This window comes from Ruditapes philippinarum, unplaced genomic scaffold, assembly GCF_026571515.1.
Source record: "Ruditapes philippinarum isolate M1 unplaced genomic scaffold, ASM2657151v2 ctg544_1_1_1_1, whole genome shotgun sequence".
Taxonomy (NCBI): Eukaryota; Metazoa; Mollusca; class Bivalvia; order Venerida; family Veneridae; genus Ruditapes; species Ruditapes philippinarum.
Window position 1 is genome coordinate 220617 of NW_026855242.1, and position 14139 is coordinate 234755.

The window sequence follows — 14139 nt, forward strand, 5'->3', positions numbered from 1 at the left end:
CACAAATTCTTATATCTTCCTTCGCTTACATTAAAATATACCGTTTAAATTGAAATTATTTTACTATTATTGCACAAATTGGACGTATAATATCAGAAAATGATAATATTTACTTTCAAAGATAATCATTATGATGATTAAATCGCCATTTATTTTGCAAATTCTCTATACACAAGTTATATACAGAGATCTTCCTTTCGCTCGCATTGAAAAATACGAAAGTGGCATACAAAATATCAAATATACTGTTTAAATTGAATGTATTACTAAAATTGCAATTAATTTGTAGATGTACAATATCAGAAGTCAATTATATTTATTTTTAAAAATAATCATTATGATGATTTAACCGCCCTTTATTTGCATTACACAAGTTAAAAGATCTTCCTTTCCCTCACATTGAAAAATACGAAAGTGACTTCAAAAATGTCAAATATAGCGCTGAAAGACGCTTCACACCCCAGAAAATTCATTCCCCCAGACACTTCAGCCCCGAAAACTTCACCTATCCCTCCCAGACAATTCACTTGCCAGACACTTCGACCATCCCCCCAGATACTTCACCTCCACCAGACTCTTAACCACCAGCAGAACTTCACGCCAAGTCCCTTCACTCCCTAGACACTTCACAATAGCACAAAAATATAATGCATCTAATATTCAAGTTTAAAAAAATGTTTCTAAGGCAAAATATGCATATAATTATATTATATTAATATAGATTTAAATTATTCGCTATATTTGATATTTTGAAGTCACTTTTGTATTTTTTCAATCTGAGCGAAGGAAGATATCTGAACTTGTGTATTAAAATAATGCAAATAAATAACGATTAAATCATCATAATGATTATTTTAAAAAATAGGTATCATCAAGTTCTGATAATATACATCTACAAATTGTAATTTTAGTAAAAATTTCAATTAAAACAGAATATTTAATATTTTATAAGTCACTTTCGTATTATTCAATGTGAGCGAAAGGAAGATATAAGAACTTGTGTATAGAAATTATGCAAATTAGTAGCGATTAAATCATCATTATGATTATTTCTGTTAATAAATATAATTATTTTGTAAAAATATACGTCTACAAACTGCAAGTTTGTTTTAAAAGTCTATTAAAATGTTATAATTACTATTTTAAAAGTCACTTTCGCTCACTTTCGCTCACTTTCGTCAAAAATCTCACTTTCGTATATTAGGCATACCGCCGAAAAAGTGCTCTTTTTTTTAGCAACATTTCTCAAACGAAAACATGTGTTTGGGGCCCAAATAGGACATTTTTTCACTATTTGAGGCCTAAAAATGGGGGGGTCGAAAGTGCGTTGTTTTGCGTATATATGAGGTAAAGGGTTAATAGGTTTGTTTTGTGTGTTATACTTTTCTTGACCTGTGAACCAAAGTTTTAACGAATAGATTGCTCGGCGTGTTTCTTCAGCGTCAATTCAAGCGTCTAAAAGAAATGATCTGGGGCTAACAGGCGCTTTCCGCGGATTATTTGAGAAAAATAAAAACTTCTTTATAAAAATATTTTGAACAGATTTATGTTTCATACAGGACAAAATCCATCTATTTCATTTTCTAAGTAAATAACTTGTTTGTTGTCAAATTATTCAAGGGATATCTTCAACAGGGTTATGACTTAATATTCTGATAATATGAAATAAGCTTAAGAGTTTCGTGCAAAGAATTTTCGTACTGATGATATCTTTGAATAATTGTTACTGTTACTATATTTGTTGGCCTTTGTTAGGGGGATAATATCATTATGGTTTGTGAGCATTTTAATTCCCCTATATACGTGTATTTGTTAATTCATGTTTACTAATATAAAATTAGTCAAAGCCTATGAACGGGGAAGTCCGTAAAAAAAAATTAATATAGGTCATTTTTCTGTTTTAGATGTGTCATTCGGTATTTCATGCATCAAAGACTCGACAATTATTGTTAATCTGAAAAGTTGTGATTATTTGTTATGGGAACACACCGCCAATTATCATTGAGTCACATTAAAAATGGTGGGCCTGACTACAACTGACACTGAAAATTTGATTATAGTTATAGAATTGTAAATGTCCTTTAATTGTTTTTTATTTGATTTTCTTTTAAATATACACGTGTTGTCTATAGCCGAGCTAGCGAAAGCCTGGTCTCACTTCCCAGACTCTGCCTTTGACTTCCCCATAATATTTTTTTAATTAATACTGTATAATGCTGGGAACAAAGGCCACATTTACACTTCCCCCTTTGTTGACAAGTTTGACTATAAAATAGGACTTTATTCACGGATAATGTGATTACGGTGCTTCTTTCACAATTGAAAAAAAAACAACAACAAAAACGCTGGCCTAAAACATGAAAAAGTGGAAATGATACAAAGGTGGCATGAAATTACCCTTTAAAGGAAAAAAGACCTGAACATTTTCCCTTTTACAGGTATAGGCACTTTTCTCCCAAAAGAGAGTCCTGTCGTTTGTCTCATGAAAGTTTTATTCAATTTTCCTCAACTTATTTGAAACTATAATTACAGGTATGGAGAAGCCTGCAGATACTTTCTTTTCAAAGTTACGTAACCTTGCAGCTAAGATAGACAAAGAATGTGAGCAGTATAAACTGGCAATAACTGAACAAAAAGACGAGTGCGCAGTGCCGCAAGCTATTAAGGATATTACAGATTTGAAGAATGATGTTAAACAATTAAAGGTAGTTACCAACTATTCAATGTTCTTAAAAAATTGATTGGAATAAATCATATGATGTGTTGCTTGTTTAAAGTGAAAGACATTGACATTCATTCTGTGTTGTCATGGTCAATTTCAATAAACACTAATCTATGAAGCAGCTTTATACAGTGTGAGTATTCTATGGGTCCTAGGTTGAAGTCCTTGTCAGGCTTCACATTTTTCTTGCCCTTCAGGACCTTTATTTCATGATTTTTGTGCAGAAGTTCAGTAATTCAGAAGTTCAGCATTCCCCAATTCAATTAGAACATGTATATATTTTCCCCTAAAATGTTTTACCTTACCTAAAACAGAAGACCCTTATCAATATAATACTGAAAATTGCTTTTTGCAAAAAAAAACATGTTAAAAATTAACATTATGAGAATTGTTGTTGACAGATTAATTCCCCTTTTTCTTCAAAAGAATGCCAAATTTCCATACCTAAGGGCCTGGCGCCAGTCCTCTAAAAGGTATTAAAGGCTCTGCCTTGTGACACTTGGCACCCAACATGGGACTATGGCAGTTTATAGATACAGATTTACTGAGAAGTGTTCTGTGAAACATTAAGAAATTTAAGGATGAATCTCAACAAAGCTGCACATTTTTCTCACTCTTTGATATATGATAATGTACAATCATGTAAATGCAAACTTACTGCTATAGTTTTGTTAGCAGCAATGTTGAACTATAAGCTTGATAGAATATTCATTTAAAAAAAATACATATTGTAGTTACATGTATATGTATTTTTCAGGTACCAATACGCACAGAAATAGAAAGACAGAGGGATGAAGCACAAAAGCAGAATAAAACAGCAAGTTTAGTTAGCAATTTTCTGAACAATTATGTTTCAATACAAGTTACAGAGATAGAGGAATACTTGGCACAATATGGCTTTAAACCATATGGTAAATTTTACTTCTTTCACTTAGTCTAAGCTAAAAGAGTTAAACACATCTTTCACTTTAAATGATTTTTACCTGTATTTTACAGCCGAATAAAGGCTGTTTCCCCTAACTCAAAATAGGTATATTTTCCCCTGAAAAAGCTAATATTTTCCCCTGAAATGCCCTGTGCACTTCTCCACCAGAACCATTACTTAACAGCATCTGACTTATTATATCAGCTAGAAGACAGAAAGCTGTCCCTAAAGTTGTACCATGCATGTTAAATTGAATTGAAATTGAAAATGTTATAAAATGTGTGGGTAAATTACATTCTCAGTTGTTGGAATTTGATTTTCCCATTTTCTGATTTATCACGCTATATTTCCCCATCAGAAAGCCACAGGTTGTTTTGAAAATTGGAAGAAAAAAATCACTGACTAAGATTTAATCAAAATACATACTGTTAAAAGAAATGCTGCCTTTTAAATGAAAAGGCATATCAAATTTAGAGAAAATACGAGTTGTGGATTTTAAATGTTTATTTTACAGAAGAAACTTGTAAAAAACAGAATAAAGATATAGAAACAGAAAGTGAAGATGGGCATGATCAGGAATCTGCTGCACCAAAGTATCCTTTATTTTAACATGACATTTGATTCATTTTTTTATGACAATTTAAATTAAATTTCTGACTTATAAAACTTCGTTTACACCTCTGGTAAAAGACTCAGAGCTACTTTATTTACCAAAAACAAAATTTTCACTTTTAATATAAACAAAGGTTAGTAAGCAGTTAAGTGTAAAATAGTACTATGTACAAGTTTAACAGAAAAACAAAGAGTGGCTTGGTGTTCTTAGTTTAATTAAAAATCCATAAATTTGTGTTATTGTTATCCCCCGCCGATGGAATCGGGAGGGGGATATAGTTTTGGCGTTGTCCGTCCTTCCGTCCGTCCATCCGTCCGTCCGAATTTCGTTTCCGGAGTAGTTCTCTGCAACTACTGGCTGGAATTCAACGAAACTTTATGGGAATCATCAATATCAAGAGGAGATGCGCATATCGTCAGCTTGTTCCGGTCAGACCCTTTAACTCAGAGTTATGGCCCTTGATTAGTTATGTAGTATGCATATAGAGTAAAATTTCGTTTCCGGAGTAGTTCTCTGCAACTACTGGCTGGAATTCAACAAAACTTTAGGGGAATCATCAATATCAAGAGGAGATGCGCATATCGTCAGCTTGTTCCGGTCAGACCCTTTGACTCAGAGTTATGGCCCTTGATTAGTTATGTAGTATGCATATAGAGTAAAAATCGTTTCCGCACTACTTCTCTGCAACTACTGGCTGGAATTCAACGAAACTTTATGGGAACCTTCAATACCAAGAGGAGATGCGCATATCGTCAGCTTGTTCCGGTCAGACACTTTAACTCAGAGTTATGGCCCTTGATTAGTTATGCAGTATGCATATGGAGTAAAAATCATTTCCGCGCTAGTTCTCTGCAACTAAAGGCTGGAATTCAACGAAACTTTATGGGAATCTTCAATACCAAGAGGAGATGCGCATATCGTTGCCTTGTTCCGGTCAGACACTTTAACTCAGAGTTATGGCCCTTGATTAGTTATGCAGTATGCATATAGAGAAAAAATTGTTTCTGCGCTACTTCTCTGCAACTACTGGCTGGAATTCAACGAAACTTTATGTGAACCTTCAATACCAAGAGGAGATGCGCATATCGTCGCCTTGTTCCGGTCAGACACTTTAACTCAGAGTTATGGCCATTGATTAGTTATGCAGTATGCATATAGAGCAAAAATCTTTACGGCGGTACTTCTCTGCAACTACTGGCTGGAATTCAATGAAACTTTATGGGAACCTTCAATACCAAGAGAAGATGCGCATATCATTGCCTTGTTGGGGTCAGACACTTTAACTCAGAGTTATGGCCCTTGATTAGTTATGCAGTATCCATATAGAAAAATATTAGTTTCCTTGCTACTTCTCTGCAACTACTGGCTGGAATTCAATGAAACTTTATTGGAACCTTCAATACCAAGAGGAGATGCGCATATTGTCGCCTTGTTCGGGTCAGACATTTTAACTTAGAGTTATGACCCTTGATAACTTAGGCAGTATACAACCAGAGAAATAATCGTTTCCGTGCTACTGGCTGGAATTCAATGAAACTTTATGGGATACTAAGAGGAGATGTGCATATAGTCGCCTTGTTCCGGTCAGATACTTATAACTCAGATTTATGGCCCTTGATTAGTTATGTAGTATGCATACATCTTATTGGCATTTCCAGATATTACTATTTAACACAAAGTTATGGATCTGTTATTGCCCTGAATATTTATCAAGTTCAAAGAATATTACTGTTTATGCCATGATTAATATATAAATAAAGCCTCATGTTTTCAGTTGTTGTGTTAATAAAAACCAGTACTCGGCGGGGGATATAAATTCAACGAATTGGCTTGTTATTTATTTTTTCGTAAAATAAATTAAAATTTACTGTTGTATACATTACTCTTTAACTGTTAAAAGAACACCTCCAAACAATGCCAAACCGGTTGATCCAAATCGCACACCTAGATTAGAGGATGCTGGGATATCCATGGAAACAATGCAGTACCTCAATAGCTTACAGAAAAATAAACAACATCCAAATAGAGCAGCGTAAGAAATTATTATATCTAACATGTCTAAATTAAAATTTCAGTTCGAATTCATATTTATTCCTAATTTCTTTTGAATTTGGCATAACATTATTAAAACAGTATATATACATGCAAGACTGTCATATTACCATAATTAGATTGAAACCAATCTATGCTAATTATATCATATTTATTCAGTACTTACATGCAATTTTTAAAAGAATAAGTGTTATAACTAGGGGTTGCTAAATTTGCTTTCACAATACATATTAAAAGTTGAAAGTTCTGTTGTTTTCTTAACAGTTATGATGATCATTACATTTAAGTTTGTTTAGTTGACAGTGTACATGTATAGTAATGTACAAAATTACACCAAGAGAAATCTGGAAGTGCTATATGTGGGATCTTGTTAGCTGTTCCTTCCAAAGCTATTTCAATTGGTTTATGACTATGGTTAAGGCGAATGGTTATGACTGATACAGAACTATATCTGTCTATGTGTATATCTTGAAAATGCTGTTATAACTTACGTATAACTATATCTGTTTGCTGGTACATGTTTATGTTTAAAATGTTGTTAAAACTGGGAACTAAATCTACCAAATATATCATGTTATTAAGTTATTGTTTGGTGAATAGTTATATCAATCAACATTATATAATATAATCAGTACTGTGTGTTATTGTAGACCTGCAAGTCAGAAGTGTGGTTGGGGAGATGTACCTCCTGATTTCAGACATAATGGTATCTTATGTACACCAAGTCTTGGGAAAATTTGGAGTTCAGATATCTCATACAGCACTGACTTACATTCAGGTAAAACTTTCAAAATTACTGCAACAATTGGAAGTTGAACCATAAATGATGAGCCTTTGCCAATAGCATAGAGTAAGCCCAGCAATGGTTTTGCAATGGTTTGTGCATTGGTCAGTTGCTTACTTGGAAATTTACGAACATTATTCTTTCAATTAAGATTTTTATATCATATATTCAAAGAATATGGGGAGCTATTGTACTCACTCTCATCTATTCAAAGAATATGGGGAGCTATTGTTCTCATCCTGGCATCTGCGTCACACTTTGGTTAAGTTTTTGCATGCAATTTGGTTTCTCAAAAAGCTACTAAAGGAAATGGGTGGATACTTCACTTGAGTGCATAATAGGTGGTCGCTATCCAAGGCCCATAATTCTAACATGGATTTTGACAGAATTGTGGCCCTTTTTAACCTTAGAAAATTCTACATTATCTGGCTCTTGTTTTAGATTTAAGTACTAAGAATAGTCAAGCAAGCTGTTTGGTCATGATTCAAGTAAATATATCTACAGATTACAGACAGCCAAATATAGATATACTTTGATAAGAGCTATATGTGATACCTTGTTTTTCTGTTTGTCTCTTTCCAGCATTAGCTAGTCCTGTCCTCATGTCATCTACTAAAGAAATGCCTGTTAAGGAAGAGAAGTCAACACTTCCATTCCCATCTCAACAGCAACTCTTCAATACAAAACACTCCGACAGCCCAGCATCACCTGTGTTTCAAACACCAGGAATCAAACAAATTCTAACAGGTACAAAGGAGCATGGACCTAGCATGTTGATTACCTCAAGTAAGCGGCCCTTGCATGTTAGCTTGTTTCAAGATGATCAAAAGGATAAACTGGTATCAGGTGAATCAAAGAAAGAACTGAATGTACCGGATTTGACGACGCGATATGATGATGGTGAACCGGTCGAACCAGAACTTACATACAGTCTCGAGGTGAGTTTTCACCATAATTTTACAAGTTTTTAAAATAACAAGCTAACAAGTAAAGATAATTTCTATGTATACTCATTTTATTCTGTTTTTAGCTGTTGTTTTTTTTTATTGTCATGAAATCTTGATTGTCATTGGAAAGCATAATTGTCTTAGGAAAAAATTGTCATAGGAAAGCTTTGGGAAGGCTTGATTATGATGAAAGCTTGATTGTCATAGGAAAGCCTGATTGTTATTGGAATGTTTTAGGAAAGCTTGATTGTGATGAAAGCTTGATTGTCATTATACATATATAGGTAAGCTTGATTGTCATAGGAAAGCTTGTGACTGAGGAAAGCTTGATTGTCAAAGGAAAGTTTAATTGTCATAGAAAAACTTAACAAAGTTTTATTGTCATTTGAAAACTTGATTGTCATAGGAAGGCTTGAGACATAGGAAGCTTGATTGTCAAAGGAAAGATTGATACTAATAGAAAAGTTTGGTGGTCATAGGAAAACTTTACAAAGTTCGATTTTCTTGATTTGTCATAGGAAAGCGTTAGAAGGGCTTTTGCAACTGGGAGATTTCAGCGACTAAGTGGCCTAAAGTTTTTGAACATCAAAGCAAAATCGATTTAGCCATTTCTTTTTACCTACCTCATGTAAAGATTTGTATGTATCACACAGCGTTTGTAAATAAATTTAATCCTCGCCTCCCGGTGTAACTTTTTGGCGATAATAATTGACTGCAATTAACATAATTATATAACATGCAGCTCCATTGGACATTAGTGTCCCTGCAATTTGCCGATGTTAACATCTCTATTAATTGAGCATAATTTGTGCAACACCTGCCACTTTTTAATTAGAGAGTTAAAAAAAAGTTTACACCCTGAATCAACCTTACCACATTACACAGTGCCACATCAACTGTGTAAATGTAATGTAATATTTTATTGTTTTGTGTGTAGTACTTACAATATTAATATCAATTCTATATAAAGAAATATGGATTTAAATAATAACAGTAAATAACTTGCACTTTTTTGAAAACATAATTAAATTTTTTGTTTTGTTTTTATATTGGTTAGACAGGCCATCTGTTTGAATATGAATATTACTGTACATGTGTATGAGTAAATTGATAAAACATCCTTTTTTAAATTAAATCAATGACCCTAGCACCATTTCACTTCTCCCTATGTCTTCAAACTTCTCCCTGATAGGAGTTGAGGGAGAAGTGACCTCATTTAGAATTATTGTCAAGCTAGAGCTTTATTTATAATAGTTTGTTAACAATTTGTTTTGTATTTTCAGGCTTTGTCAGATATGACTGGTATGTACATGATTAATCCTGCAAAAAATCCAGCCGCTCAGGGAAGCGTTAAGCAGTTTCCATCAAGTGTAGATATTGCCATCAACAACAAAGAGAATGCTACACCTCCTGAACCAGAGATGTTAACAGAACGTATTAAAAGAGTTCACATTAAACAAGACTCTAAGGTCACTAAAGAATTTGTACCAATCCACACTACGTTAAATGACGATATGCCACCATCACCACAATTGTTTGGAAGTTACAACTTTAAGTGAAATAAGAACTTTTGGACATGTATAAGAGCTTGTTAATACTTATGTATAAAATATGTATTTTTCTGTATCTTTCTAATGTATAGAAATTTTTGAAAATGTTTCAGATATATTTCTGAAAAAGATTGAATTTTAGCTCGAATAAAATATTTTTTACTAAAACTTCTTTCTTTCATAAGGAATTAACTTAAACTACAAATATAATTATGTTCCGTAAAATCACCCGAATTAGATGCGATAAAGTTTGTTTATCTATCACCAATATTTTCAGAAAAACTCCATCTGTAATCTTCTGAACATACAATTTTCCTTCTTCTTTTTTTTTTCTTTTTTTTATTATTATTTTTTTTTACTGTGATTTTATCATATATGATAAGTTCGTAACATTGCTCCGATATTTCGAGAACAATCTTTTTTTTCCCTTCTTTTTTTCAGGGATAAAGTTCAAACTAAAAACTTATCTTGCCATAGACATCTACATCATATGTGATCAGGTTCATAAGTTTAGCATCTATATTCCTAGAACTATCTCCATTTTTTAGCTCACCTGTCACAAAGTGACAGGGTGAGCTTTTGTGATCGCTTTTCGTCTGGCGTCCGTCCGTCCGTCCATCGTCCGTCTGTAAACTTTTACTTTAAATGACATGTCCTCATAAACCACTAAGCCAATTTCATCCAAACTTCACAGGAATGTTCCTTTGGTGGTCACCTTTAAAAATTGTTCAAAGAATTTAATTCCATGCAGAACTCTGGTTGCCATGGCAACCAAAAGAAAAAACTTTAAATATCTTCTTTTAAAAAACCATAAGAGCTAGAGCTTAGATATTTGGCATGAAACATCTTCTAGTGAGTGTCTACCAAGTTTGTTCAAATAAAAGCCCTGGGGTCAAAATTGGCCCCGCCCCGGGGGGTCATTGATTTTCCCTATATGCATATAGTAAAAACTTAAAAAATCTTCTTTTAAAGAACCCAAAGAACTAGAGCTAAGATATTTAGCATGAAACATGTTCTAATGGGTGTCTACCAAGTTTGTTAAAAAAAAGCCCTGGGGTCAAAATTGGCCCCGCCCCGGGGGGTCATTGATTTTCCCTATATGCATATAGTAAAAACTTAAAAAATCTTCTTTTAAAGAACTCAAAGAGCTATGGCTAAGATATTGAGCATCAAACATTTTCTAATAGGTGTCTACCAAGTTTGTTCAAATAAAAGCCCTGGGGTCAAAATTGGCCCCGCCCCAGGGGGTCATTGATTTTCCTTATATGCATATAGTAAAAACTTAAAAAATCTTCTTTTAAAGAACCAAAAGAGTTAGAGCTAAGATATTTAGCATGAAACATGTTCTAATAAGTGTCTACCAAGTTTGTTCAAATAAAAGCCCTGGGGTCAAAATTGGCCCCGCCCCGGGGGGTCATTGATTTTCCCTATATGCATATAGTAAAAACTTAAAAAATCTTCTTTTAAAGAACTCAAAGAGCTATGGCTAAGATATTTAGCATGAAACATGTTCTAATAGGTGTCTACCAAGTTTGTTCAAATAAAAGCCCTGGGGTCAAAATTGGCACCACCCCGGGGGTCATTGATTTTCCTTATATGTGTATAGCAAAAACTTAAAAAATCTTCTTTGAAAAAACCCAAATAGCTAGAGTTAAGATATTAAGCATGAAACATCTTTTAGTGAGTGTCTACAAAGTTTGTTCAAATAAAAGACCTGGGGTCAAAATTGGCCCCGCCCCGGGGGTCATTGATTTTCTTTATATGTGTATAGCAAAAACTTAAAATCTTCTTTGAAAAAACCCAAATAGCTAGAGTTTAGATATTAAGCATGAAACATCTTCTAGTAAGTGTCTACAAAGTTTGTTCAAATAAAAGCCCTGGGGTCAAAACTGGCCCCGCCCCAGGGGTGTCATTGTTTTTAATTATATGTGTATAGTAAAAACTTTAAAAAAATCTTCTTTTAAAAAGCCCAATGAGCTAGAGCTTAGATGTTTAGCATGAAACATCTAGTCTTATGGGTGTCTACCAAGTTTGTGCAAATAAAAGCCCTTGGGTTAAATTGGCCCTGCAACGTTGGGGGGTGGGGGTTGGGGGGACTATATACAGGTGAGCGACCTCAGGGCCATCATGGCCCACTTGTTTGTTAATTTTTAGCTCGACTATTTGAAAAGTAGTGAGAACTATTGTCTGTGTCGGCATGGCTGTCACACTGAAGGTTAAGTTTTTGCATCCAAGTTGGTATCTCCAAAACTACGAAAGGAAATGGATTGAAACTTTACATACTTATTTGATAGTATAATAGGTGGTCACTGTTCAATGCCCATAACTCGGACATGGATTTTGACAGAATTATGGCCCTTTTTGAACTTGATATTTCTACATTTTCAAGGTTTGTGTTTTACTATCAAGCTCTGAGATCACTCAAGCATGCTCTTGTATTCATATTTTTTCTCTTTTGTTACTTTTGGTGTCTACTTAAATTGATTATTTCTTATCCTTACTGACATGTATTTCTCTTCAACTCTTCATCATCTACGGTACTGAAGAGATTTGTTTTAGATTTCAAATTATTTTTTTTTTCCATTATAGAATAGAAATTTCTGTTGATATTTACTGTTTCACTTCCATTGACATGTTCACATACTTGTTATGTGATGGACATTTGAGTTTTATTATAATTTCATGGTATTGTAGAAAAATATATATTGTAGTATTATCATTGATTTTTTATCATAGTTTGGGGTTTCTAAGATGTGACTTTACTTGTCAAGTGTTCTGTCTCCTGACAGCTCTTCTTTACAAAAGCCTAATAAAGAATATTATTTTAACTTATTATCAAACTGATTTATGATAAAAAAAATGAATAATAAAACACATTAAAAAGCATCAATGTTTTATTGTTTCATTTGAAAAGTGATAAAGGTCTATGCTGAGACCCATACTTTATCTCAATTGTTTGGATTCCTGTCCTACTATTAAAGTTTAATATCTGTCTTGTCATTTTTTAACCAGTTATTTAGTTGTTCTACCCAAATTTGCCCTTGAGAAATATTATCAAATCATGAATGATAGAGGTGTAGGCAATGGTTTTTCACAGTCCATTAAGCTTCAAGTGAAACAGACTAGATGATCATAACAATATTGGCACATCTTTAAACCAAACAAAATAAAGCTATAATGGTTGGGGTAGAGGGGCATATTTATGAAGCAAGTTTTAGCATACTAACAGATTTAGACATACAAGTTTTAGCTCCAAATTTTCTTTAAAAATTTGGAGCTAATAAGAAGGCTCATTTGTCGGTGTTGGTGCTGGTTTTCTTTAACCTGCCAAACCATACGCCCGTTTGAAAAACGGGACGTATTATGGGAACGCCCCTGGCGGGCGGCGTCCAATTTTGTCCGGAGCATATCTCCTACATGTATGGAGGGATTTTAATGAAACTTCATAGAAATGTTCACCACTATGAGGAGCAGTGTCGCGCACATGAACCAGGTCTCTAGGTTAAAGGTCAAGGTCACACTTAGAGCTCATTGAAAAATGCTTGTCCGGAGCAAAACTTCCACATGTATAGAGGGATTTCAATATTACTTGGCACAAATGTTCACCATTGTGAGGCGGAGTGTCGCGCGCAAGATTCAGGTCCTTGCGGCCAAGGTCAAGGTCACACATAGAGGTCAAAGTTCAGATAAAAATATGAAGATGTGTATATGGACCATTTAGTCATCATTTATTGAGGGATTGTAACACAAATGGTCATTATCAAGACTATGGCTGTGATACATATAATTTAGGTCAATATATACAAGGTCAAGGTCACTAAAGATGATGAAATATCCAGATTTTGTCCGGAGCATATCTCCTACACGCATGGAGGGATTTTAATGAAATTTCATAGAAATGTTCACCATTATGAGAAGCCATGTCACCCACATGAACTAGGTCTCTAGGTCAAAGGTCAAGGTCACACTTAGAGCTCATTGAAAAACGCTTGTCCGGAGCAAAACTTCCACATGCACATAGAGGGATTTCAATATAACTTGGCACAAATGTTCACCATTGTGAGGCGGAGTGTCGCGCACAAAATTCAGGTCCCTGCAGCCAAGGTCAAGGTCACACATAGAGGTCAAAGTTTAGATAAAAATATGAAGATGTGTATAGGGACGATTTAATCATCATTTATTGAGGGATTGTAACACAAATGGTCATTATCATGACTACGGCTGTGACACATGTACTTTAGGTCAATATATGCAAGGTCAAGGTCACTAAAGATGGTGAAATATCCAGATTTTTGTCTGGAGCATATCTCCTACATGTATGGAAAAAATTTTATAATACTTTATGGAAATGTTCACCACCATGATATGTATTGCTCCATGCATGATCCAGGTCTCCAGGTCAAAGGTCAAGGTCACACTTAGAGCTCATTGAAAAACGCTTGTCCGGAGCAAAACTTCTACATTCATAGGGGGATTTCAATATAACTTGGCACAAATGTTCACCATTGTGAGGCTGAGTGTGGCACGCAAAATTCAGATCCCTGCG

The 14139-nt window shown here is 34.1% G+C and overlaps 1 protein-coding gene across 2 annotated transcripts; it reads left to right on the forward strand.

The window, feature by feature from the left end:
• The first annotated feature begins 1453 nt into the window (after positions 1-1453).
• LOC132742588 (uncharacterized) lies at positions 1454-12479 on the forward strand. 2 transcript variants are annotated; one of them, XM_060731038.1, is made up of 8 exons: positions 1454-1587; positions 2533-2705; positions 3480-3633; positions 4162-4240; positions 6161-6292; positions 6963-7090; positions 7679-8034; positions 9327-12479. In XM_060731038.1, the coding sequence occupies exons 2-8, from the start codon at positions 2535-2537 to the stop codon at positions 9600-9602; spliced, it is 1296 nt and encodes a 431-aa protein (XP_060587021.1). In that variant the 5' UTR covers positions 1454-1587; positions 2533-2534; the 3' UTR covers positions 9603-12479. The 2 variants fall into 2 exon arrangements, with proteins under 2 accessions (XP_060587021.1, XP_060587020.1); XM_060731037.1 differs by having other exon boundaries at positions 1480-1636.
• The last annotated feature ends 1660 nt before the right edge of the window (positions 12480-14139 follow it).

Excerpts from the sequence above, each read along its gene's own strand:
- LOC132742588 (XM_060731038.1), top strand. The coding sequence starts at position 2,535 with ATGGAGAAGCCTGCAGATACTTTCTTTTCAAAGTTACGTAACCTTGCA. Across the intron at positions 2,706-3,479 it reads ATGATGTTAAACAATTAAAG|GTACCAATACGCACAGAAAT; the intron begins GTAGTTACCAAC and ends TGTATTTTTCAG. Across the intron at positions 8,035-9,326 it reads AACTTACATACAGTCTCGAG|GCTTTGTCAGATATGACTGG; the intron begins GTGAGTTTTCAC and ends TTGTATTTTCAG.